General features: G+C 43.3%; 1 protein-coding gene across 7 annotated transcripts in view; it reads right to left on the bottom strand.

Annotated features, from left to right (window-relative positions):
* The window catches only part of LOC123949959 (intraflagellar transport associated protein), a 109,721-nt gene that overhangs the window by 20,651 nt on the left and 62,164 nt on the right, over window positions 1-26,906 (bottom strand). For 6 of the 7 annotated variants that reach the window (XM_046017723.1, XM_046017725.1, XM_046017724.1 and 3 more), the window contains 2 exons: window positions 25,589-25,728; window positions 13,934-16,205 (listed from right to left, as the gene is read on the bottom strand). In XM_046017723.1, the coding sequence (XP_045873679.1) occupies window positions 16,062-16,205; window positions 25,589-25,728 (284 nt within the window). In that variant the 3' untranslated portion in view covers window positions 13,934-16,061. Of the gene's footprint in view, window positions 1-13,933; window positions 16,206-25,588; window positions 25,729-26,906 lie in introns of those variants that run through there. The other variant, XR_006820103.1, reaches the window with a different exon arrangement.

Consider the following 26,906-nt stretch of genomic DNA (forward strand, 5'->3'; position numbering starts at 1 on the left):
TAAGTTTTTTTGAACAAATTTATTTCTCGAAATATCTCTAGGGAATACTCTTGGAAACTTGTGTTCCTGGAAACTTGTGTTCCTGGATATTTGGACCTAAGTGAAGGACTTTACATAGAGGCCTTTTAAAAATTCCCCTTGGGGTACCTGGATGGCACAGTTGGTTAGGTGTCAGACTCTTGATGTCAGCTCAGGGTTGTGATCTCAGTGTCCTGAGATTAAGGTTGTGAGATCAAATCCTGTGACAGGCTCAGCACTTAGTGTGGACTCTGCTTGAATTTCTCTCTCCCTCTTCCTCTGCTCCCCTGCTCGAGCATGTGGACTCACTCTCTCTCTCAAATAAACAAATAAATCTTTTAAACACTTTTAAAAAATAAGTAATTCATCTCGTTTTCACATGACTCTCACCAATGTAATTAATCATACCATTAACACCATCTCTCTGCCCCAGGTGAGATGAAAATAAATACAAATTATCGGCAGCAGACTGTTTCAGTAACACTGATCTAGATCTTTTAAAATGACTATTTCTTCATTCAATAAGTGTTACTAGGATGTACCCATTATTTCTGTTCCCTCTGTTTTATTTGGAAACTCAAGATATGACCTTTTGTCTGATAGAAGACAAGCAGTTGGAAGAGGGGGCAGTAATAGAAGGGCAGGAAAAGTCCATTGGTTCCATCAAATTTCTGGGGGAAATAGGTCAAAATGTCCTGATAGGTGCCCCACACACCTTTACTGTTACTATGCCCAGAGAAAATGAAGTTCCAGTAATCTTGGCATAAAGAAAGATCTCTGAAAATGACAGTGACCCGATCTTTCTAAGTGCGATATGGATGAGTATCCAGAGGATGAGACAGTTGGGCTGTGCAATCCCCAGGCCAGCCATCTTTAGGGCCACAAGCACTTGGGAACACATTCTGTAGACAGACACCCCCTGCTTCCATCAGTTTCCAATACTGGCTCTGTGATCTTTTTTTTTTTTCCCCCTGGCTCTTTATTCTTAAGAAGCCACTCTGTGGCGTGATTTCCTCATTTTTAAATTAGAGATAATACCTATACCTACTTCATAGGATTTTGTAAGGATTAAATGACTTAATGTATGTAAATGTATGTAAATGCCTGACACAGATTGTGTTACCTAAGTCTAAACTATTACATTTATTTAAAAAAAAATACAAATTCCTGTTTCACCCCTGTTCTAGTGAATTTGAATCTGCCATTCTCCCCTGAGTGATTCTGATGTGGAACAGCTTTGGGAACTACAGATTGGCAACTTTAATATTATTTTAAATGAAAGTATCATTTGGTTATTTCATTTAAAATATCTCCAAATGGGGGATGCCTGGGTCGCTGAGTCCATTAAGTGGTTGCCTTTGGCTCAGGTCATGAACCCAGGGTCCAGGGAGTGAGCCCCACATCAGGCTCGCTGCTTAGCAGGGAGCCTGCTTCTTCCTCTCCCATTCCCCCTGCTTGTGCTCACTTTCTCTCTCTCTCTCTCTCTGTCAAATAGATTTTAAAAATCCTTTTAAAAATAAAATATCTCTAAACAGGGCAAAAGTTAGGAACTTCCAGTTGTAAGATAAGTCATGGGAATGTAACCTACAGCACAGTGACTATAGCAAATGATACTGTGTTGCCTATTTGAAATTTGCTGAGACAGTAGATCTTCAAAGTGCTCATCCCAAGAAAAACACTGTAACTCTGTATGGTGATGGATATTAACTAGACTTACTGAGGTGGTCATTTCACAATACATACAAATATCAAATCGTTACTTTATATACCTGAAACTAACGATATATGCCCATTCTACCTCAATTTAAAAATTTTAAAGAAACAAGGCATTTAACAGGAAGAAGGGAAAAAAATCTCCCAATGGCCCAGAAACAGAAATATGAGACAGTTTGATGGATCTAGACCTGCAGTTCTAAACTGAGATCAACTTTGCCCACCCCCACCCCGCCCAGCCAGGGCATTCTTGTCAATTTTCAGAGGAACGGTGCCTGTCATAATTGGAAGGGGAGTGCTCCTGGCATCTAGTGGATAAAAGCCAGAGATGCTGCTAAACATCCGACATACAATGCAGCAGACAGCCCCAAAATGTCAATAGAGCTAAGATTTGAAACCCTGATTTGAACCAATGCTTCTCAAATGTTTCTGTACATACAAATTATCTGGAGATCTCATTAGAGTATATATTTTGACTCCAGAGATTTAGGGCGAGGCCTGAGAGTCTGCTTTCCTAACAAGCATCACCAGAGAGCTTGTTAGGATAACCTCAAGTTCCACCCCAGATCTGTTGGCTCAGCATCCGTATTGTCACAGTTTCTCTAGAGGACTTGCAAGCACAAGAGAGTTGAGAAACATTGCTCGAAAAAAATCTAATCAGATTCATACTTATCCACCAAAGAGAAAGCTATTTTTCAGACATTGACAAAGAGTAAGATTGAACCTTATTCTCCAGGTGATTTTTATTTCATTTAAATATGATGGAGAACTGTGGGCATCTCATGAGGTGAGTCCTTGCGTTGGGTTATTCAGACATTCAGAGTAGATCTTAGTCAAAGCTCCCCTCCCCACCCCCCGGATTGTAGGGGTGTCCTGGGAAACTGAGAGGGAAGAGAGAAGGAGAGAGAGGCAAGGAAGGAAAGAAGGGGGAAAAGGAAAGAAGGGAGGAAGGAGAAAATAAAAGAAAGAAGGAGAGAGAAGTAGGAAAAGAAAGAGAGAGAAAAAGGAAAGGTAGGGATAGAGGGAAGAAGAAAGAAAGGAGGAAGGAAAAGAAAATGAGTCCTCAGGATTTTGTAGGTGCCCCACACAAGATTAAACAAAAAAAAGTTTTCTTTACTGCAGGACTTCTCAGAGCCTTTAATGTTCTAACATGTGATTTGACATTCCAGTGAATGTATTTTAAACATTTGACCATAGATGCTTTTTACTGTAGAGTATGTCAAGTACTTGAGGAACTCACCTTTGGACATGCTGGTCTAAGTAAACCACTCTATCTACCTGAGCATGGAAAGGACTGCCATGTCCTCTTCCTGGACCACTCAACTCCTAGGGACTTTGTACCTAGGGACTTAGGAACCAGAAGAGGCACTAATAATAAAAATAACAGCTACCATTTTTATCGAGCACCTATAAGACACCGTGCTAGAGGGGAGATATGCATTTTTTTCTCGTCATCACAAAAACCTTGCAAGGCAGAAATTAACTTAGTTTACACCATAGGAAAAATAAGGCATGGAGACACTGAGAAAATTGCTCAGATCCATGCATGTTAGTGAAGCTAATCCAGCTCCATTTGATGGAGCATTATGTTCCGGGGCATAGAGGTAAAAACCAAAAGCCCCCCACCAGATTCAAATCCCGGTTATAGACATCTGCTCTCCTTGAAGCCCCAACTTCTCTGCTAACAAATGGCCTGGCTTCTGTCCGGATTTCTAACCCACTTCTCCCTTAACCTTTAACAGGCTAGCCAATCTCCCTCCTTCCCACAAATGAGCCCCTGGGATGGAGACCCACCGCCTGGGAGCTCAGGCTCGCTCTCAGATTTCCCAGGTGGATTATGTCAGCACTTCGGGCTTGAGAGGACGCCCACCCAGCAGATGAAGGCATTGGCGGATGGACCACTCCCATCTATGGTGTCCCCTCACCTCACTCAGTACCAAGTAAATTCTGGAGATTTGGCATCTGTGTCACAGTGGAGAAACAGGCAGTCCTCACACTGGACTTGACTGGGCAGCTTATCTTGTCACCCGATCCTCTACGTTCATTACCCCTCCCCCCATCAGAAGCAACATCTGTACAACATCCCACTACTGAGTAATTATTCTGTACCAGGCGCCCTGCTAAGTGCTTAGAAGTACCTCTTATAAGCCTAACAGCACCATGAAGTAGTATTACCCCCATTTGAAGAAGAGTCAAGTAAGCGCGAAAAGGGTACATTATTCACACAATCCCCTAATACGTGCCAAAGTCAAACTCTGCTCCTCCTGACCCCACAACTCCTCTTCTTGCCCCGCGAAGTCTTGAAGACCCTTGATCAAACAGTGAAATGCTTGGAGAACACTCCTGGCAGTGGATGAAAGAGGGGGCACAGAAAAAGAGGGCGTGTTGCTTGCTTTCCTCGTCAAAGGCACCTCATGAAGTTTTCTTGGCAAATATTTCCAACGACAGATGTGCAAACCGAGGAAGGCTGCTGTAACACACATTTGCATTTTTCCAGCCAAATTTACCACGATGTGGGACTTTGGTTTGTGTCAAAACAAGAGGCTAAAAGTGGGTGCGCACACTCCAATTTCACAGAGACGTGGATTTCTAAAGAAAGCTCATCAAATCACAACACTGGAAAATGGGGACTGTGGAAAACCACGCACAGAGCCTCAGCCCAGTTTGGGGTGAAAAAGACCATTGAGGGTCCTTTATCCTGGGCTTCGAGACCCTACAGGCCTTTTTCCTCTCAAAAGATATCCTTAGGATATCAGTCACTTCATCTGTAAAATGAGAGAATGGAACTAAACAGTCTCCAAGTGCCTTCCAACTCCAACTTTTATGTCTCTCTGAAATGGCAAAAACAGTTTTAAATGGCCCACGGGGAGTAGCTTATAGAACATTTCTTGGAAGGAGATGCAGATAAAATCGGTCCTCTCCACGCATGGGTTTTCCATTATTTGTTCAAGCTCAGCTTCCTGCTTCCCTGTAGTGTGGACTCCTGGAATTCCCAGTCATTTCTTGTTTCTGCTTTTTTTGGGACCCACAAGACAGGAGCCCTGGACTCCCCATAACTCACTTGTGTTGGGGGACAAGCTGAAGGAGGAAAGAGCAAGAACCGGCTCTATTTCCTTGCAATGCCTTCCACCTGTCACGTCATGTCATGTTGCTCCCTGTACTTCCACACTTGGAAGCACATGACATTGTCTATTGGCCTTGACCAGTGCTTCTTAAACTATCACGGGGCGGGGGGGGGGGGGGGACAGTTTTGTTTGTTTGATTCCCCATCCATCTCAGATAGATATTTTATAAAATAAAAGCAAATTACTGAGGGGGAAAAAAATGAAGGGCTGCCTGGGTATCACGGCAATTTCAAACTGCAATCAAAGTTTCTAAATGTTGACTCTTCATTTCCCAATTTGTCTGGCCGCGGACCTCCAGCAAACGGCTCAGAACAAACAGTTCACAGAACCACACAGGACGGCAGCCCACACAGAGCGGTACTGCCCTAAATCCCTTTTCAATTCAATTCCAGACATTTATGAGGCCATTCCGATGTCTGTGCTAGGTGCTGTGGGCACCAGTGATATTTAGATGACTGCCTTAAAACCTCTTTCAGATGCTGAGATGAATCCGAATGAGGCTGGGCCAATTCAAAGTGAGAGTGTTATTAAATAATCCATAGGTTTTAACTCGAAAAGAAGGAAGATTGCATGTGGCTTGAGAAATATCACATCCAAGTCAGAAGATGATGTTTAGGAGAGAACAAAACCTCCATAATATCGTGCAGTGCTGTGTTTGGAAGTTCTAGACAAATCCCAAACTACTATCAACACGTTTCTCTTTATCCTGGCTTTAACCCTGGGTGGTTAAAAGAGAAACCTGTACAGTAAAAATTTAAGATTTGGCCTCAGGCCGTCTCGTCCACTCACCCTGCCTATAGCTAAGCCCTCACGGAGTCCCCATCCACTCTGCCTCCAGAGCAGGTCCTGAATCCTGCCACCCGCCACCATCACCTCCCACCCGGATTACTGCAATGCCAGCCACTCGGCTGGTCTCCCTCTTCTTCTCCCAAACCCATGACAGCCCATCAGGCAGAATGGATCTCTTTTTTTTTTTTTAAGATTTTATTTATTTATTTGACAGAGAGAGATCACAAGTAGACAGGCAGGCAGAGAGAGAGAGAGAGGGAAGCAGGCTCGCTGCTGAGCAGGGAGCCCGATGTGGGACTCCATCCCAGGACCCTGAGATCATGACCTGAGCCGAAGGCAGCGGCTTAACCCACTGAGCCACCCAGGCGCCCCAGGCAGAATGGATCTCTTAAGCTAAAAATCACCTCAAAGGTTTAACAAGCAACCCACTGGCTTCCCATAGCACTGAGATGGAAATCCAAGCCTCCACCATGACCCACAGTCTCTGGATACCCCCTACCTGTCTGATCTCACCTCCAACAACCTCTGCATCCCCTCTTTCCACCCCAGCCATATGGGCTTTCCTCTTGCTCCTCTGACCACGGAGTCTGTTCCCCCTTGAGGGTTTTAGCCTGAAGACTGGGTCAACCAGGAAGACGCTTTCTCCAGGTCCCTGCAAGCTGGCTCCATCCTACCGTTCCACTCCCAGCTCCCCTGAAACCTCCTTCATGAGGCATGCCCTTCCCACCTAAATGCTCTCCGCCACTTCACCTGAATGGATGCTCCTCCTAGCATTTGTCAGTAATAGGCATTATGCCTTTTTCCCTGCTTTCGCTGCAGAATGCCAGTGCCTTGCCTATAATAAGCACTCAAATATTTATTATCTGAGTTGCTACTTAGTATGAAGAACAATGAATTCACTTAAAAAAAAAGTGCAGTAAAAGAAACTGAGGGATTTGTTTGCTGACTTACTTGATATTTAATTACACAGAGGATTTTGATGAAAAGAAGGAAAAATATTGTAGTACATTATGGTGCTAACGTGTGGGAGTTTCCAGTGTTTACCCCTGTCTCCATCCTGGGGCTTTATTAATGAGCCACTCTCTTGTATGTGATAATGTATTACAATGAGTTCCATTTGGTTGTGGGTCAAGATAAAATAGCAGAGTGTAATTTAAACGAAATGATGTTTGCTTGGCGAATGGCAGACTCATTTAACATTTGCTTCCTTCTTTCTGCACATCGGCCATGCACTCCCCAAGTTGAACAAAACCAGCCTCCCTCCCATCTACTTATGGGAGGAGGTAGACGAGCCAGCTGCTCAGCAATCTAATCTGACCTCTGAAAAATGCAAGAATCAAGGTGGCCCCCCAAACGGCCACTCGTCAAAGACTCACCACCTTGCCTGCCAGACTTTGAACGATCATGGGTCTCCTGACAGCCACCTGTGTTTTTCTGAAAAGTTGGGCAGGTATTCACCACCTGGTGACTTCTCAGAAGCAGCTCCCTGTGCCAAAGCAGGGCACTGGTCCCAAAGGGGTGGCATTCCCCTTAACAGACAACCTTCAAAAGATGGGCAGCACCTTACGCCCACCTGTGTTAACTGCCAGCTGCCCACAAGAGAGGGTGCAGCGGTGGGAATGCCCCTGTTATCTTGGGCTTTCATCACTGTGGCAGAAAGAAGCTGCTCTTGTGGGCTGAGAGGGATGGATTTCAAGGGTTTCTTTGCCTTTGAGGTCAACCCTTCACGACCACATGATGAACACGTGCCATCTGTGGTCTAGCAAAGTGTCCAACAGGGACAAAGTGTCCAACAGGGAACCAGGACAGGCTAAGAAAATATAACCATAACACAGGCAGAAGGCAAAATACAAATGCTATTTGCCATTGATGCTACATAATCAAATTAAGTCATCTTTCCCCAAAAGAACATTGAGCTCAACTTGTAGAAAGTTATAAAGCAAGTTGTTTCACTTCAGCTCTTTGCTGCAAAAAACCAGGATTGGAAGCAATGGGTCTAGCTAGCATAGCACTTGGTCACCCCTGGATTTCCTGGGATACTGCATTGACTTCTATTTCCTGTCAATATGGGCCACTCTGTAATGTCATAAAGTATATACTTGTTGTTTTTTTTTCCTTCTCCGACATCTCACCTAAGATGATGCTGGACATGAAGTAGACACTCAAGTGATACTTTGTATTTTCTTCATACTTTCTGTTTTGATCAGTTATTGTTTAAAATGCAGTAACAGTCATATTTTGGGGACATGAACATGGGAGCACACTTTCTGCAAAATGTATTTCATTTCTCAGTCTGAACTATTGTGACGGCATTAGACTGGGTATTTATCTATTACATAGCATATTAGAGTTTAATTTCAGGATGAGGAGAAGGGACCCCTTTACGTGCCATCTGGGTAAAACTCTCTGTGATCCTTGCAAATTCAAGACAATGACTAACTAGGATACATAGACTTGTTCGGGGTGACAAATACAGAAGCCACTATGTAAGCGAAGACACGTTCCAGAAGTACTATGACCAGCACTTGACGCGGGCCCTGACATGTAAGCAGCTCACATGTCTTTAGTGTTTCTGCACACAGCAGCATCTCAAGGCCAGCACCCCAGACCTCCTCTGCAACTTGCATACATTCTTCTGTTCTCTTAAACTGCACCCCCTTCTCCAGAGCTCTGTGCACCTGCACAAGGGCAGCCAGGTGTTCAGTCGTTTAAACACAACAAGCAACATGTGCCTCTCTACATTACACTTACACTCGGTAGATCGGGGCAAGCAGACACAGATGCTACAGGCGAAGCCACAGCCCAGAACAATAGAGAGTCGAGTAAAAACAAATGCTGCATGGGTTTTTTTTTTCCTGAAAAAGTTAACAAACTCCATTTCAGCAACACAGACTACCCTGTGAAATTTGTTGGCATGTGAACGTAAGTTAGATTCACTGCAAAATAACATATATACACAGACATAGAAAGTATATGCAAATGTGCATCAATTACAGAATGACACTTTATCCAACTGATTTAAAGAGAGGCATAAACAAGCCTCTTCAGGAATCAGCTGATCTTTATTTTCCAAAACAATGACCTTCTTAAACCCAAGGATTTAGGAAATCATTTTTGCAAAGGCATCTGAGCCCAGGGTTTCAAATAAAAAATGCCCCAGTCTGTGTAGGATTCAAATCCTTCCCAGGTTTTGCCCATCCTCATGGGGGCGGGAATGGAGGGGGAAGAAGAGAATAATTAGTGATTTTTGTCTGCCTGGTTGTTAAACACCCTCATTACTTCAAGCATCATTACCGCCACTTGCGATAAGCCGTCCTCTGAAAAGACTTTACAATCTAAACTAAAATTGATGCTAATTTCTTCTGAGAATATAGCCAATATCAACACAATTTGGAGAGTTACTTTTGGAGTTTACTTTTTTAATCTTAACAGGGATGTCAATACTCTAAGTGCACCAAATGAAGATAATCCACTGGCATCTGAAGTAGGACCACCAACAAAACTCTGGAAAGACTGGCCATTTTTATAGACATGAAAAGTATTATAATTATGTATCATGTGCCATAGCCATTGGCACTGACTTGCCATTATTTTGATACTAAACTGTCCTCTTAGACTTGTTCAGGCAAAATTTACTTACATGAGAATTCTAGTGTTGTGGGGTTTTCCCAACTTCTGTACTGGCTGGAATTACTTTTTCTAGTTGTTCTCTCAATACGTCAACATTCTGGCCTTGCTTGTACAGATATTTTGCATTCATGTCTTTACCATAAATTCAATGGACTAATACATCCTGACGTTAGTTAATTGTTTCTATAGCAGACTGCAGCAAAGGAAGGAGACACTAGATAAATATTAGTTGAATGAATAAATCTTCATTGATCCATGTTCAGGGCACTCAACCTGGATTTTGTAAGTCAGTGACGCCCGTGGTGAGAACCAAGATGGTCAAGAAACAGTGCTTCCTAAACCTGCAAGAACGGTGGGATCTGGTTCCTTGCCGCCGGGAGTGGGAGGGATACGTGTACACAAAGCAGAATGAGGCGAGTGCTAACAGATGGCGTGACAGATGATATCAGGGTTCGAGGGAGATGAAATGATATCTGGGTGAGAGAATGAAGTCTTCATGAAGGAGGTGAACTCTGGGGTCCATCTTCAAGGCCGAGCAGAAATGCAGTCGGCAGAAATGAAGGATGGCCATCCAGAAAGAAAGAACAGTAGGAAGAAAAGCGTGAAGGTGGAAGGAAACTTTGGCAGCCGTGTGTGGTCTGTTTTGTCTGCTTCGTGGGCATACATAGGCACAGGGCTGGAACGCTAATTTGGGGAGTTTTTAAATGAATAGACAATGAGCAGCTACAGGCAGTTTTGAAACAAGATAAGTGCCATGAAGACGGATATGAAAGCGATATGTCAAACAAGCCGGAATGGCGAGAACAGGGGCAAGTAGAGTCTAACTGGGAAGGAAGAAGGCTTCCAGGAGAAGGGAAGTATAAAACGAAGCTCTGAATAACAGCAAGCAGGATATACCCATCTCCCCTCAAACCTAAGTCAGACCATGTCCCTCCTCTGCTTAAACCCTTCTGTGGATTGCACTGCACTCAGAATAAATGAAAGTATAAAGAAAACAGGGGAATTGGACTTTAAGACATGTTTAAAGTTTGATGAGTCTTCGGAGGATCAACATGTTTGAACGAGTGGCTAAAGGAGTCTGCTTGATAGACAGCTACCAAACCGGAAGTCTTCTCTTCCTCCCTCTCTCTTCCAGGCCTGTCTTCCTTTCCCCTCCCAGTCTGGCTTTAGTCAACAGTCCATACTCCTCCCTGCAGATAGTTGGCAGTATCAGTTCTCACATGAATTGCTCCTGAATGGGATCTTTCATGGAAGAAATCGTAACAAAATTTCCAAAGAGCAGCCTAGAAGTGAGTGAAGTTCCCATGTGAACCAGGATTCTCTCAACTCTCCACAAGGTTATGGTGAGGGAAAAAAGAAGGCACATGGAACATGGAATGGTTCTGCTGAGTCAAGCAAGGCGTCCCAAATTGGCCTTGGCCGTCAGATTACCATGAGTCTAGGAAGTAAGGACTTGTATATCCCCATATATAAGTTGAAAAGGTATATATAAAAATTGCTCAACATATGTCTAACCAAACTGATTTGATGAAATGGACCTCCAGATTATTCAAACTAGTAAACTTATCCTTTCAGGCTTGATTCATTCCATAAATGTTTATTGGACACCCACGTTACTCCAGGCCCTTTCTGTCAATAAAAAGATTAAGTCCATACCCCCTTGCAACTTGTGTCCTCCTGGGAGCATCTGATAATAAACAAGGCAAGGTGAGGGGATGCACAGTGACAGTGTGGAGGTTGTGAGACAGGAATTACGTTAGATAAGGTGGTCAGGGATAGACTCTGGGGAGACACAGTCCACCTGAGACCTGAATAATGAGAGGATCCAGGGGCGCCTGGGTGGCTCAGTGGGTTAAAGCCTCTGCGTTCAGCTCGGGTCATGATCTCAGGGTCCTGGGATCGAGCCCCACATCAGGCTCTCTGCTCGGTAGGGAGCCTATTTCCCCCTCACTCTCTCTGCCTGCATCTCCACCTTACTTGTGATCTCTGTCCGTCAAATAAATAAAATCTTAAAAAAAAAAAAATACTGAGAGGATCCAACCACAGAAAGACCAGGGGAGACCAGGCAGAAAGAAGAACAAGAGTAAAAGGCTGAAGGCGGAAACAAGGTGGTATGTTTGAAAAATAAAAAAGAATAGCAACTGGTTATAACATCACAAAAAATGAAGAAGATAGTTCAAGATGGGATCAGAGAAGGAAGCGAGGGCCATACTATGTAAGGGCTGGGGAGACCATGTGAAGAATATGGATTTCCATTCACTTATGGAGAAATGGTTTTCTAGAAAATTCTTGGTAAGACTTAATAATAAGACTTAATAGGGGTGCCCGGGTGGCTCAGTGGGTTAAAGCCTCTGCCTTCATCTCAGGTCATGAACTCAGGGTCCTGGGATCGAGCCCCACATCAGGCTCTCTGTTCAGGGAGCCTGCTTCCTCCTCTCTCTCTTCCTGCCTCTCTGCCTACTTGTGATGTCTGTCAAATAAATAAATAAAATCTTAAAAAATAATAATAATAAGACAATAAAATCCTATTGTATTCACTCACCATCAACTGCCAAGAAACAAATAAAGTGAATTTTTTTCAAGTATTTTTTTTCCATGTTAACTTAACCTTACAGTCACTGAACACATAAGGAAAATTTCCTCTACTAAATGAGGATACAGTTCTAGCACCTTCGTGGCAAAAGAAAAGAGAATTCTTGATGAAGGAGCCAAGGAAATTCGAGATTATTTTTTTCTCCTTGTGTCACTCCACATCAGATGGATCTCGAGAGGTAAGATCACTCAGCCTGCCACCGCACTGAAGACCCCAGACCAGCGCTGCAGGCCTGAAGTGAAACTGTCTCTCTTCAAGCTAGTTTGTGTTGCCACTGCTCCATCATCGCAAGACACTCTCAAAATATTTACCTTCTCCCCTTCCATTCCAGCAGGTGCTTCTCCTTCTCTTTTGCTCTTTATCAATCTTACCTCTGATGCCACTACCTAATCCAGGTAAACATTCTCCATCAGTATAGGTGCGAGGCGCCTGGGTGGCTCAGTGGGTTAAAGCCTCTGCCTTTGGCTCAGGTCGTGTATCCTAGGGTCCTGGGATCAAGCCCCGTATCAGGCTCTCTGCTCAGCAGGGAGCCTGCTTCCTCCTCTCTCTCTGCCTCCCTCTCTGCCTACTTGTGATCTCTCTCTGCCAAATAAATAAATAAATAAAATCTTTTAAAAAATATATAGGTGCAGGCTTCTTCTAAAGGCACTAGGGCAGGGCTTGCCAGCCAGCGTAAGACAAGCCACTGACATCGATTCAAGGGACCCATGGAGCTGAAAGCGACCGAGGAGCATTTGCTAATTAGGGGAAGACTAACAGTACAACTGAGACACAACTAGTCCACCCAAAGGCTTTAAGGAGCCCATTTTCCAGCGTCACATTTGCTGTAATGCACAACTGCCCCAAATAATACAGCAGTCAAAATGCCAAAAGGAATAAAGCCAAAACCTAGTGCTACAGCTCAACAGATAGAAAGCTCTGCAATAACGTCGTCCCCAGCCATTCAGCCTGGCTGGTTCATGAAATACTCCACTAAAACGTAATTCTTCTTAAATACTTAGAATGATAGTTGTGGGGTTATTTTTTTCCTATTATAAAACTATTTAAGCCCATAAAATTGAGATGTCTTAAAAATGGTGAAATCTTGGGGAACCTGGGTGGCTCAGGCATTAAGCGTCTGCCTTCATCTCAGGTCATGACACCAGCATCCTGGGATCGAGCCCTACACTGGGCTCCCTGCTCAGTGGGGAGCCTGCTTCTCCCTCTCCCACTCCCCCTGCTTGTGTTCCCTCTCTCGCTATGTCTCTTTCTGTCAAATAAATAAATAAATAATCTTAAAAAAAAAATGACGAAGTCTTGGGGCACCTGGCTGGCTCAGTCGTCAACCGTCTGTCTTCAGCTTAGGTCATGATCCTAGGGTCCTGGGATTGAGCCCCACATCAGGCTCCCTGCTCAGTGGAGAGCCTGCTTCCCCCTCACCCTGTCCCCCTGCTTGTGTTCCTTCTCTCACTGTCTTTCTCCCTATCAAATAAATAAATTTTTTTTTAAATGGTGAAGTTTTTTCTTTATTCACGATACCAAAATGCTGCATATAAGCTGAGACAAGGGAGTCTGGTCTTGTGAACAATTAGCTCACGATGTGTTGTCTTCAAGGCAGTGTGTATATAGATCATGTGTTAAAATCTTGTCTTAACCTCACAGACGCTCTCTCATTCCCACGTCGTATCAATCAATAATCCTTGCTTGTTCTACTTCCAAACCTCTAATCACATCCATGCCCTCCACCTCTACCTCCAGCGCCTTAATTTGAGCTCTTATCATCTCCTACACAAACTATTCCAACAGCATACAACCAAAAACTCCTCCTGATGCTCCCGAGCAAACTCAGATGTCACCCCTTGATGAAGATTCCCCGGCTCTCCGTTCATGATTAAATAACTCCACTCACTTTGCCCCGTAGCTTTCAGTACACACCACTCTTCCAACACAGGCTGCCCCCTACAGCAGGGCTGGCACATAGAAATATACACAATGTGTGTGGAATGTTAAATGTTCTAGGAGCCTCACTAAAAAGGGAAAGAGAGATCAGTGAATTAAATATTTTATTTAACCAGAGAGACCCATATCATTTTTACATGTCATCCATACAAAAAAAAGAAGTCTACAATTTTTCATATTAATTCTTCAAAAATCCAATATGCATTTCACATTTATAGCATATTTTAAATTAGGTACTAAAGTTGTCATCAAAAATAACTGATCTGTATTTACCTGTCATAAAATTTAAAGATGAAAAAAACAGATTCCCATCCCTACATTGTTTCAAATGGATACCTGAAAGTTTTATAACTCCATCAAATATCGACTTTAAAAAAAGAGACTGGGGCCCTGTCTTTCTTTGTCATTGGCATACAGTGTATTAGTTTCAGGTGTATAAAATGCAGATGTGACATTCGTACACACTGCAGAACGGTTACCACAATAAGTCTAATCACCTACCACTTGTCACCTTAAAAAGTTAATAGAATGTTTCTAACTACATGCCCCATGCTGAACATTACATTACCTTTTTATTCCACATCAAAGTGAAATTAACATTTAAAAATCCATCCCACGGTCACCCTAGCTACATTTCCAGTGCTCAGCAGCCTCGCGCAGCCTCGCGCAGCCTCACGCAGCATCAATAGCTCGTGGCGATTCCATCGGACAGGGCAGCCCTGCTGTAATTAGTGTATGCATCTATCTTCCGAACTAAATCAGACCACGTCTAATTTACCGCCTCTTCCCCATTGCCTAGTTTAAGGTCTGGCACGAGAATAGTGTTTTATGAAATTTTGTTGGCTAGATAAAGAAAAATAGATGTGGAAATCACTTGACTCTGCCACATTACAATAAGAATGTCCTTTGTAAGGAATATCAGTGGCACCCACAAGCACAGGCCTGCAGAAAATCTCATTAAGCCCACGCACATTGGACTTGTTACCGATTCCTTTAATAATGAAAATTACTTCATACGTACTATTCCCCCTTTTCCTGTGCTTCCCTGTTCTTTGCTCCTTCCGTGAACACATTTATGGGTATCCTTCCCAATGAGCACTTCATAATATGCTCCACATCTTCCAGTAACTTTCTCAACCTATGTCTTGCCTTCTTAAATTATTCTAAGCTTCTGGATACAGACATCATTCCTTGTACTTTGTAACTATCATCACACAAGGCTTAATGGCAATGCCAAAGTACAAGAATTTAATATATGACATATAATCAATTCTCAGATGCCTCCTTTTCAGTGAAGCCTTTCCCGATCGATCTTAGGAGTCCAACCTCTCAGCACGCACATTCACACCCCAGTCTCTGGATAACTGGGACCAGTGACCTCCCCACTGTGTCAGTTTGTCTCTGTGTGATACAGTGTTTTACCTCAAGGAGGTGGGATATGTTTCCCGTCTTTGTTGCAATAGCCCACATTACCTAGCTGCTGTGCTATCATCAGAATGGACCCTTCTGTTCTGTGCACCGTGGGCACCCTGGCAGGATGGGTGACGCTGAAGCGGGCACAGGCCAGGAAGCCCCAGGGTGCTCTGTGCAAGGGGTGCCCTGGCAGGGGGGCTGGAGCTGAGGCAGTGTGTGGGACAGCAGGTCCCTGGGCTCTCCAAGCAGAGGAGGTCCTGGCGGGATAGCTGAAACTAAAGTCGGGTGCCAGAGGGGAGGAGGCTGAGGGGACAGGCAAAAACAGGTGAAGGAGAGGGGAAGATACAGGCTTCCAGTGAGGGGAATAAATGGCACCACCTAGGGAATATAGTCAACGATAGCATAATAGCGTCATATGTGACAGATGGCTGGTATACTTGTGGAGAGCGTAGCATGAGGTACAAACTTGTCGAATCACTAGGCTGTACACCTGACATTAATGTAACATTCTGTGTCAACTACACTCAAATAAAAAAAAATTAATTAAAAAAAATGGACCCTTCTGCGGGTATTGCTTCCTGTCCCCATTGGCCACCTCCATCTCCCCTCGCCTGCCATGGGATTCAGCAACACATGACAGAGGAGAATCCTGTAAGTGTACAGATCTCCTTGGTCTTGTTAGTCATGGCTCCCTCTTGACAAAAACTCTGATCAATTAAGGCACAAGAAAATTTCGACAAAGGGAATCATAGTAGGTTTACCTTTTATTCTAATGTTGCTTGTATAACAACAAAATAAACACGAACACAAAGATGTCTCCGTGAATCAGCCGTGGGGTTCCTCTAAGTCTGTGTCAGTGATCTCTCTTGCTTGGATAGCTCTGTGATCGCATCTATCTCTGCAGGCGTGAACTTGGGGGTTAGCATCACAGCGTCATAATCAAATTCTTCGTCAAGTGAGAAGGGCTGGACTTCATCTCCAAGTATCTGTAAAAGGTAGAAGGAGAAAAATCCTATGATCATTGTAAATGAGGAAAAAGTTGAAAACATAAACTCCCTATTAATATTTAATTCAACTTTTTTTTAGAACTTCAGCACTCTCCGCTGATTAAGCTGTTTTTAAGTAAAGGAATAAATTCAATTATTCAATTTGACCTAATTTAAGTCTCTTAATATGCCCCATTTGTACCATCCTGCATCAGAATGAATATCATTAACTAATTCCACCCACGGCAAGAATCAGAGAGTTTCTCTCGCACACATTCATTACATTTTTACCACTTGCAGTGTTAGGGCTCGAGGCATATGGAAAAACTAAGAGTTACATTAAAATGTGAGAAAATATACCTTGAGATTTGGATCAATCGTGAACACACCTCCACCATTTACTAAAAAAGACTTGTATCAATACAACAATTTTCAAAGATAAAAATATGCTACACTTACCGTACTTACTTCCTCAGATAATACTCATAACTCTGTGGCCAATAACAGGGGGAATTAAAACACACAGCATCACCTCAAAAATACCAGGATCTCTTTTTCTTTCAAGAATTTTAAAAAATGTTACAGAATTTATCTACAAGTCAGAGTAGCTGCAAAGCGGCACAATAATTCTGTACCTATTTATTCATAATCTGTGAGTTTAAAGACTTCCTAAAGGAAGGCAGATATTTTCCAATAAACAAAAAGAGAATACCTTAAATCACATTGTATTCACCTCTTAAAGAGCCGCTCTGAAAGCAAATGCTTTGTGATACAATGAAATTATCTGGCAGTTCTATGTAGCTCTATGATAGGTATGGTGATGCTAAAATAATTGAAAACGATGGTTTATGGAAGAATGAAAAAAAATGCCCTGAAGCTATAATCAGCTTTAAATATTCTTGCATTCAAGATTATCTCATTGAGTGGATTTTGCAACGTTCTTAAAAATAGACCATGTAGCTGAGAAACTATGTGCTGTTATTCAAGGTGGGGGGAAAAACATGAAAAGTCAGTATCTCCTATCTGTTTGGCAAGTTGCATCTTGTAGTTAGGTGTGTAGTGCTAATAGCAAATAGGTAGCCATCTACCATCCTTTCTAAGTAAAACCAGCAAGAGAAACAGACTTCAGAGACTTGTTCATTTCCTCTGTATTTGAAACTGTCTGCATGCCTTCCTGACAAAGGCATTGATGGGAGCTGCCACTGACTGAGTTCCCACCTTGTGTCGGCCCCAGTACAAGGAACGGGGTGGGTATCAGCAGTAATCTTCAAACAACCCCTCTTCTGAAGCTCTGAAAGGTTAAAGTGACTGGCCTGAGACTGGATGGTCAGTAAGGGAAAGAAGCAGGACTGGAACCCAGGGCAATCGGTTTCAGATGAAACTTACCTTCTCAACAAAAACACCAGCCAAAATCAACCTTGAACTTTTCGCTAAGCCAAGTATAGACAGCTCTTACGGAGAAAAGACCTTTTCCAAATAAGCTAAGCAATTCCCATAGTTCATCATAAAATCCATATCCAAGGCTCCATGTAACACCATAACTGTCTTGAAAAGAGCGTGTGTGCACAGGAAGCCAATCCGTCTGCAGAGTGACCGATCAGTCCGTTTTGGTCACCCTCTAAGATTACAGTGATCTCCACAGTGGAAGTGACAGAGTGGTAATACGGCTAAGAACAGCTCAAATGAGGAAACACAAACAGTGACACAATATGTTCGTTTCCTGAACATAAGCATCCTTGCCGTCTCCATCTCTACTCAGTAGGGAGCACTGTGGCCTGCAGGCCTGGCCACATCCCATCCTGAGCCGATTCCAACAGATCCTGGGAGAGGACCAGAAAGAGTCCCCTCTCTACCCGTGCATCCAGCCTGATAGGATTCTTGCTGCGCCTTTATGGCTGGTTCGAGGCCTGGCATCCACTTATCGGCCAAGTTTCAGGCTGCAAGTACCCACGTGGGTCCATCGCACTAGGAATTTGAACCATCGCCCCACCCCCAGCCTCTAAAACCTTACCTGCCCCTTACCAGCCACTCTCTAGATGCAGCCACTTTGCTTTCACCCACCTCCCTCTGAGGCTGGCATGCATTTAATAGGAGACAGATCTCTTTGCTGTGCTAAAATCCTGGTGACACCAGACCATCCTCCTCACATTCTCTCATACAACACAAACAACCCTCACATGCCCACCTCCCTCCCCTGTACTTGTTCACTCCATAAACATGTATTTGGTGTTTAATATGTGTTAGATACAGGGAACACAGGATGAAAATAGCAAAATCTGTGTCCACCACATATCCTCCCTTCAGGGAGAAGACAGAGTAAATGAACAATTTTTACGTCTACATCGTGTGCCATTCTCTCCAACAGAGAAATGCCAAATGGGGTTGCAAAAGCACAGAGGGGAAGTGCCAAAGCTTAACTTACCCTCAGCTGAGCACTGCTACTCTCCAGAAAATCCCACTTGGCTCCTCACTCAACACCCCACTCACGACCCACCTGGTATTAGCAACCCAGAGAGAGAACAGCTTGTGTGCCGTACTTCTAGACTCTGCTAAGGGCTCACTCCCATGGCCAGGACTTCTAGACTCTGCTAAGGGCTCACTCCCATGGCCAACTTAGCTCTACAAATGCCCCAATCCATTCCCATGGCCAGGACTTCTAGACTCTGCTAAGGGCTCACTCCCATGGCCAACTTAGCTCTACAAATACCCCAGTCCATCACAGCCTTATTCCTCTGCCTTGTCTGAGGTCCCAACAGAACTTGCAGCCGTAATATCCAACACTGTGGTACTAGAGATGTAGAAGTTTATCCTTAAGTAGCAAAATCTTATTTTCCTTTAAGTTTTTTTTAATACACTTAAATTTTTTCTGTTAAGGAGTATGATTCCCTTCATTAATCATTCGGTATTAACCAAAACAATAGCAAGGAATAAAGTTTTTAGCTGGTCAATACATCTGACAGCAACATGAGAGTTACTCGTTTATAATACATTTAGAGTTACAAAAATATACCTAAAAATATAAATTTCTTCACTTGGAAACAGAGTTATAATGGCAGCTATTGTTCAATTAACTCCCTAGGCAATCAGTTCAATGCTGAACTACAAAAGCAAGAAACCAAGAATAGCAGTAATTTCATATTTGCAATGCCAAATGTGATGATACTCATGACATTTTAAACTATTTTGGGGGTAGTCCTGTAATGTGGCCAGTACGTCCCTGATTCACAGTGTCAGGGGGGCGCCCTCCTGCATTCAGTGACTTTCCATTTTTCCACTAACTCTATGCTCCTATGAAATTCTAGGCACTGCGAGAGGCACTGAGGATGCAAAGATGAAGTCTTATATGACATCAAAGAGAAAGGAGACAGACATTTAACAAGTCAGTAGAGTAAAACAGAGTAAGTACAAACAGTATGTTGGGGGTGATGGGAACAGAGAAGAGACACCTAAACCCACTTGGACTGTAAGGTACTGGGAAGGAATCAGAGAGGGCTTCCTGGGAGAGGTGATATCTAAGCAGAATGTTAAGCATATTAGTTAACAAGATTGAGGAAAGAACTTTGCAGATAAAGGGAACTCTAGTGAGCAGGACAAGGAAATAAGATGCCAAGTTTCGGGGGTGCCTGGATGGCTCAGTGGATTAAGCCACTGCCTTCGGCTCAGGTCATGATCTCAGGGTCCTGGGATCGAGTCTCGCATCGGGCTCTCTGCTCCGCAGGGAGCCTGCTTCCTCCTCTCTCTCTGCCTGCCTCTCTGCCTACTTGTGATCTCTCTGTCAGATAATAAATAAAAATCTAAAAAAAAAAAAAAAAAAAAAAAAAAAGATGCCAAGTTTCGCATGTAAGGTTCTACAAGTAGTTAAGTGTTAAGTGAGAGAGAAACAGGAGACAAATTGGTGCCAGATCATGATAGTCTTAGATGCTCTTTATCCTAGAGATGATGAAGTCATTGAAGGATTTCTTGAAAGGAAGGTAGATACTTGGTCATCTATGCATTTCAGGTAAATTCCTTCATTCATCCGAATTTTTTTTTTAAGATTTTATTTATTTATTTGACAGACAAAGATCACAGGTAGGCAGAGAGGCAGGCAGAGAGAGAGAGGAAGGGAAGCAGACTCCCTGCTTAGCAGAGAGCCTGATGTGGGGCTTGATCCCAGGACCCTGGGATCATGACCTGAGCCGAAGGCAGAGGCTTTAACCCACTGAGCCACCCAGGTGCCCCATTCATCCAAATTTTAACTGAGCACCTACAATGAGGCAAGCGCTGGACGGACAGCTTTGTGAAAACCAGAAAGATGCCCTATCCTCATGGAGATTACATCCAGATGGGTTACTTTGAAGAGTAAAAAGAGGGTAGATTTGGAGTCCGGGAGACTAGTTAGGAGCCTGATAGAGCAGTCCAGGCAAGAGATAACGAGAACAGGAAGCTGATGGCAGAGATGTGAAAATATAGGAAAGCAAAACTGGCACCACTTGAGGACTGATTTGGATTTGGAAAGGCAAGAATGCACCAAGTGAAACAGGTAAGGAGAGATAAGCGTGGTTTTAGACATGTTGATTTGAAGGCACCCAAAGGAATCTAGATAGAGATAACAACAGACCACTGAAAACCGGAAACTGAAGCTCCGAGAAAGGTCTGAAGCTAGAGATGCGGATTTGGGGACAGAAGCCCAGAAAGGTAAAACCTAGAGATGAACATGGATCCAAGTATGTTAATTGGAAAGAGGTTTAGCGTAGAACCCTGAGCAGTACCAACTAAGGGATGGATGGAGGGAAGCCCCCGAAGGAGTCAGGGAAAGAACAAAGGGAGAAATGTACAAAGAATCTGAGGAGAGCCGTAAAGTGAGAACCAGTGGACCACGAGGGTCAGGCACAGTAGAGCAATTCCTTAAAATAAAGGCGGGATGGGCGCCTGGGTGGCTCAGTCAGCTAGGTGACCGACTCTTGATTTCAGCTCAGGTCATGATCTTAGGGCTGTAAGATCGAGCCCCATATAGGGCTCCATGCTGAGCATGAAGCCTGCTCAAGATTCTCTCTTTCCCTCTCCCTCTGCCCCTCCCTTCACTCTCTCTATTTAAAAAAAAAAAAGAGAGAGAGGAAGAAAAAGAAAGGACTAGAAAGTGTCCACTGGGATCTGGCAGTTCCAGAGTAAGTGGTACCTTTATTCTGAATACATCCAGGCAGGTGACTAGAGCCAGGGACATTCTGCAGGACACTGAATGAGGAATGAGGGGGAAAGAAGCAGAATCAACTACTGGGTCAAGCCTCAGAGTTTCTGAAGTCTAGATGAGAACAGAGGGAAAGGAACAGACAGTAGCCCAAAAGGCCTGAGGTAGAGAGAAGGCTGTTCTCCCTTTCCTTTCGTTTTGCTTCATTTCATTAAGGCTGGGAGAGACTTGAACATGTTTACATGTTGAGGAGAATGAAGCAATAGAGAAGGAGAGAGAATGGCCCTGACCGTGTTGTTACATCAGAAAAACACTCTCGGTGGGTAATGAGGTTTTTCTTTTATTTATTTGTTCGTTCACTATTTATTGCATGTCTACTAGATGCAGATAGCACTGAACTCGGCACTACTTCCTACATTTTTTGCTTTTTAATTAAGCGTATGAAGACACACATCAGTGAATTCAGAGTCCTCCAAGACAAGGGCCACATATGTGATCCAAAGCAGATGTACACTGCAATTCAGAAGACATCACTGTGATCTTCGAAATGGCAGCTTTTAAAATGCAGTCAAGTTGCAATTCTACTTATGTATTTCGGCTACTGCGGCCCACTCTGGGAATTCTCTTCCTTCGGGTTAGGTTCGTTTCAGGGTTCTAAGCGGTATGACTCCAAGGCTTTGGGATTACAAACTGAAATTCTGATTTATTTCAAAGAGGAGAATTTATGCAATGGAAAACCAAATCCCCTGCTACTAAAAAGAAAACAACTGTGAATTAAGTTATTAACTTGTTATTTTTGCCTAAGGAGCTGAGAGAAATATGTGAATTTGAGGGGTCTCATTTCAAATCTAATTGAAATCTTTCCGTAGCCTCTCAGGGAATAGAATTTGCACACTGTTAGAAAATGGCTAGTTTCCTTAAAATTGCCCATGCGACTCATTCAAAGAGAGACCATGTTACCAGAGAAATCATTTTCATTCATAGTACCACACAGGCAAATTAGAGAAAACGGAACTAATGCTCAAATCAATAAGAGCAGCATTTAGCTGTAGGCTACCTTACAAAGTAATATAGTAAATAAACCATCTTTATAGGTGGAAAAAATTTAGAGTCCCATTACGAACCGGAAAAATAAGAGATCTCCCATTGAAATACCACAAAAGTTCCTTCTATGATTTGGGGTTGGGGGAAAAGGGTGGAAGAGGAACACACAATTTTTCATCTTCCCAATGTTTCTATTTGCTTTATAAAGCTGTTACTAAATTCATCGAGACAGAATTACTAAGGCAAGAAGTTATTCACAAACAGAAAGATGGAAGGTCCTTGGCAAATGTCTGACTCTAAGGCGGAGATGCACATATATAAAACCCCAGTGACAAAATTAGGAAAAAAATTAAATTGGTCTAATCTGTATCAGGAAGTCACAGCCTCTTCTTAGAGGAGGTCAAGACATCCAGGATTCATTTTCATCTTTGAGACTGTATCACAGAAAGAAGTTACCATATTTAGCCCCAAATTGCCCCTTGGTTGGTCCTTACAGGACATATTTGCTAGAAATTGATTATTATGATCTTTTACTGGCAGTGAGTGCTTTCAAATAAGATTAACCAAGGCATAGTTGGTAAAGTATTAGGATTCTAGACAGTTTTGAAAAGTTTCTCAAACAAATCGTGGTCAGAAATAAAAATTCCAGTCAAGATATTCTAGGTATTTGAAAAACAACAAAAGTTCTTCATCTACGTTTTCCAAGTTTGCCAACATAAAATTTGTTCATATCACTTTGATTCCAACATTTTAAAAGTGTTCACATTTTCTAGGAAGAAATTGATATTCCTTTTCAAGATACAATCATATCCAAGGTTTTAACCTGCATTTTTTACTGGCTACTTGATGGATTCTAGGAATCATTCGTTTTTTTTTTAACCCACCAATGGAAACGATTTTATAACAATTCCTATAATGGCACTAGGTGCCACGACCGCTGGCTGGCCCAGCAATTTGTATGGTCAGGACTGAAGTCAAGAGCATGAACAAGTCTTTAAAAGAAACTGATTCCTGCTAGAAATAACACTGCAATTTTAGTTTCTTACTACTTGGAGAAAGCAATCTGTAATTCAAAAAGCACATTGAAGAGTGGCTGTCCCCCCTACCAGTTTATCTGGTAACCAATTCAGGGGTAATACAAGCCTGCAAGCCTTCTAGACACACTTCTGTGATGTCTGTAAACAAAAGTTCTATGACAAAGAGGCAATTTAAAATGGGAACATATGGATTACCTTTGACTGAACGACTGCTTCCATAACAGAATGTCTTTTTTTCTTTTAAAGATTTTATTTATTTATGACAGAGAGAGATAGGGAGAGAGGGAACACAAGCACACAAACACTGGGGAGCTGGAGAGGGAAAAGCAGGCTCCCTGATGGGTAGGGAGCCCGATATGGGGCTCCACCCCAGGACACTAGGATCATGACCTGAGCTGAAGGCAGACGCTTAATGACCAAGCCAGCCCCCCACACCTCCCAACCCCGTAACAGAATATTTTAAGTGATAAGACCAGTAGTACCTGAGAGATCAAATAGGCAATCCCTAGGAGGTTTATTAGGAAGCAATAATAAAGAGCCCTTCACAACTTCTTGTGCCTGATACATGCTTCTGTTGGTAATAAACCTGGCGATCAAGGTCATACCCAACAGCACCAGCAGCCTTGGTTAGTGTGTGTTTCTAAAGCATATGCAGAAAAGTTGCAAACAATGACAACTGATGACTTTCTAGATGTGCCAGTGGGACAGGAAAGGCATGGCAGAGATGCCGTGCCCCCTGACTGTGAAGTGCTTGGCTAGATGACACTTCCCAGTGCCCCCGGTGGCTGGACAGGAACATGTGACTAAGTGGTTGCCAGTGGAATGTGAGCAGAAATGAAGTCCTGTGTCCTAAGCCTTGGGGAAACAGGCAGCTCTCACACTCTTCCCTGCTGCCCCTCCAGGTAGGATGGTGACCTGAGCTGGAACATTCACAGGAGGACGGTGTCCTGAGGCACAGTAGAGATCCAGAGAGAAGGAACCTGGGCCCCTGATGACCCCAGGGAACAGGGCAAACACTCACTTTAAAGGCTTTCCATAGGGTGTGTGGATGGCTCAGTCAGTTAAGAATCTGATTTTGGGGGTGCCTGGGTGGCTCAGTGGGTTAAAGCCTCTGCCTTCAGCTCAGGTCATGATCCCAGGGTCCTGGGATCGAGCCCCGTATTGGGCTCTCTGCTCAGCAGGGAGCCTGCCTCCTCTTCTTTCTCTCTGCCTGCTTCTCTGCCTACTTGTGATCTCTGTCAAATAAATAAATAAAATCTTTAAAAAAAAAAAAAAAGAATCTGATTTTGGCTCAAGTCATGATCTCAGGGTCCCAGGACTGAGCCCCATGTTGGGCTCCCACTCAGTGGGGAGTCTGCTTCTCCCTCTCCCTCTGCCCCTCCCCCACTCCCTGCTTATGTGCGCTCTCTCTCTCTCAAATAAATAAATAAAATCTTTAAAAAAAAAAAAAGAAGAAGAAGAAGACGAAGTTTTCCACAGACTGTTATATGAAGGAAATAATGTTCTATCTCCTTTTGGCCACTGACTTACTGTTGGGATTCTCTACAGCAACAGCTTGGCCTTACCTCAACCAATACAAAATGTTTATAGGACCTTGGAAACAAGAGTAAAAAGCAAATGGCCAGTCCAGACAAAAAGAGAGAATCTATTGCATAGTCCCCAGATAACACTGTCCTGCAGCATGGCCTATATCATGAAACAAAAATAGTTTCCACATAAAGAAGACATAACTGCTCTCTGTGTTTAAAAGAAATCTGCAGGGGCGCCTGGGTGGCTCAGTGGGTTAAAGCCTCTGCCTTTGGCTCAGGTCATGATCTCAGGGTCCTGGGATCGAGCCCTGCATTGGGCTCTCTGCTCAGCAGGGAGCCTGTTTCCCCCTCTCTCTCTGCCTACCTCTCGGCCTACTTGTAATCTCTCTCTCTCTCTGTCAAATAAATAAATAAAATCTTAAAAAAAAGAAATCTGCACATTAGAGATAGATGGCAGTCAGAGGGGCTAGATTAAGCAAGATGAATTCTAAATTTTTCCAAATCTAAGAAAAATAAAAAAGCACAAAGATATAGCAGCATTTCACTGAAAGGACAAGTTACAAAATCAAGGCAATTTCAAAACTGATTGAACTCCCTTTGGAGTACCTCTTCCGTTTGCTTGCCGGATCCTCTCCCAGCAGGCCCTGGCTTTACCCCAGGGGTGAAGGGCTGGGCAGCAGAAGGAATGTACGAAGGGACACGTGGGCAGACGTCCTCCTCCACTTCTCCTGGAAGCAGCAGCAAATCTGTTGGATACAAAATATTTCACTTGATGCTTTCATCAAGTTCGCAATTGACCTAAATCACCTAAAAGCCTACAATAGTCTAAAGAATGAAGTAAAAATGCTCAAATAGGGGCTCCTGGGTGGCTCAGTGGGTTAAAGCCTCTGCCTTCGGCTCAGGTCATGATTCCAGGGTTCTGGGATCGAGCCCCGCATCGGGCTCTCTGCTCTGCGGACAGCCTGCTTCCTCCTCTCTCTCTCTCTGCCTGCCTCTCTGTCTGTCAAATAAATAAATAAAATCTTTGAAAAAAAAATGCTCAAATAAAGTAGGTTCGTTTGAGACAATGCCTGTCCTCATTCAGGGATTTACCCAAGAGACTCCCTTTTCCATAAAATAGAAGTCAATTGTGCATTTATTTTTATCTTACTGTCTCAAGGTCACATTCGATCCAAAGGTTTGGGAGAAGGATCATTTAGGGACTGACTTGATCACACCTCTCACCCCAACCCAATTTCTACCTCTGTAGGAAAATAAGGCAAGATGCTACCTTTGCCTCATTTTCCCACATTTTCCCGAGGGATGGAAAGAAAGGAAATGTAGTGCTGAATTCATCCTGTAACACTATGGCAATATATAAAAATATATACATATATATATATAAAACAGTGATGCCAGAAGGAAAGGACTTTAACTTTCAGCAGAAAAATGAAGTACTCTGTCGTATGCTGAATTCACGGTCTGATGTTCGATACCGCAAACAACTTGTTTCCAGCTTGTTTAGCACCATGACAAGAATTCAATAACCAATCTGGGTTTTCTGATCTGTCCATTGTAAGTGGATCTGTTGCCTTATTTTTGCATGTGTGACAGAACATGGGGCATCACCATCAGATCTTCCACAGCTTTTTTTAAGGGGGACAAAAAATAAAAACAAAGAGAAGCACAATAGGCCTCCTCGTCGATCTGAGCTTTCATAGAACCAGAAGGGCTGCTGGAGCTAGCCAGGAACTTGCAGCTGGCTCAGGACCATGCTGCCTGCTACTCAATGATGATCCTAATGAAGACACTAATTAAGTTCTCAGTGGAAGTGATTAATTAACAACAGGCGTGCCTTGGCGGTTGCCAATGGCAGCATGTATAGGGAGATAATTAAGCAGGTATTTATATTCAAAGACTGAAACTTACTTGAAATATGTCTCTC

This window comes from Meles meles, chromosome 8 (genome assembly GCF_922984935.1).
Source record: "Meles meles chromosome 8, mMelMel3.1 paternal haplotype, whole genome shotgun sequence".
Classification (NCBI taxonomy): domain Eukaryota; kingdom Metazoa; phylum Chordata; class Mammalia; order Carnivora; family Mustelidae; genus Meles; species Meles meles.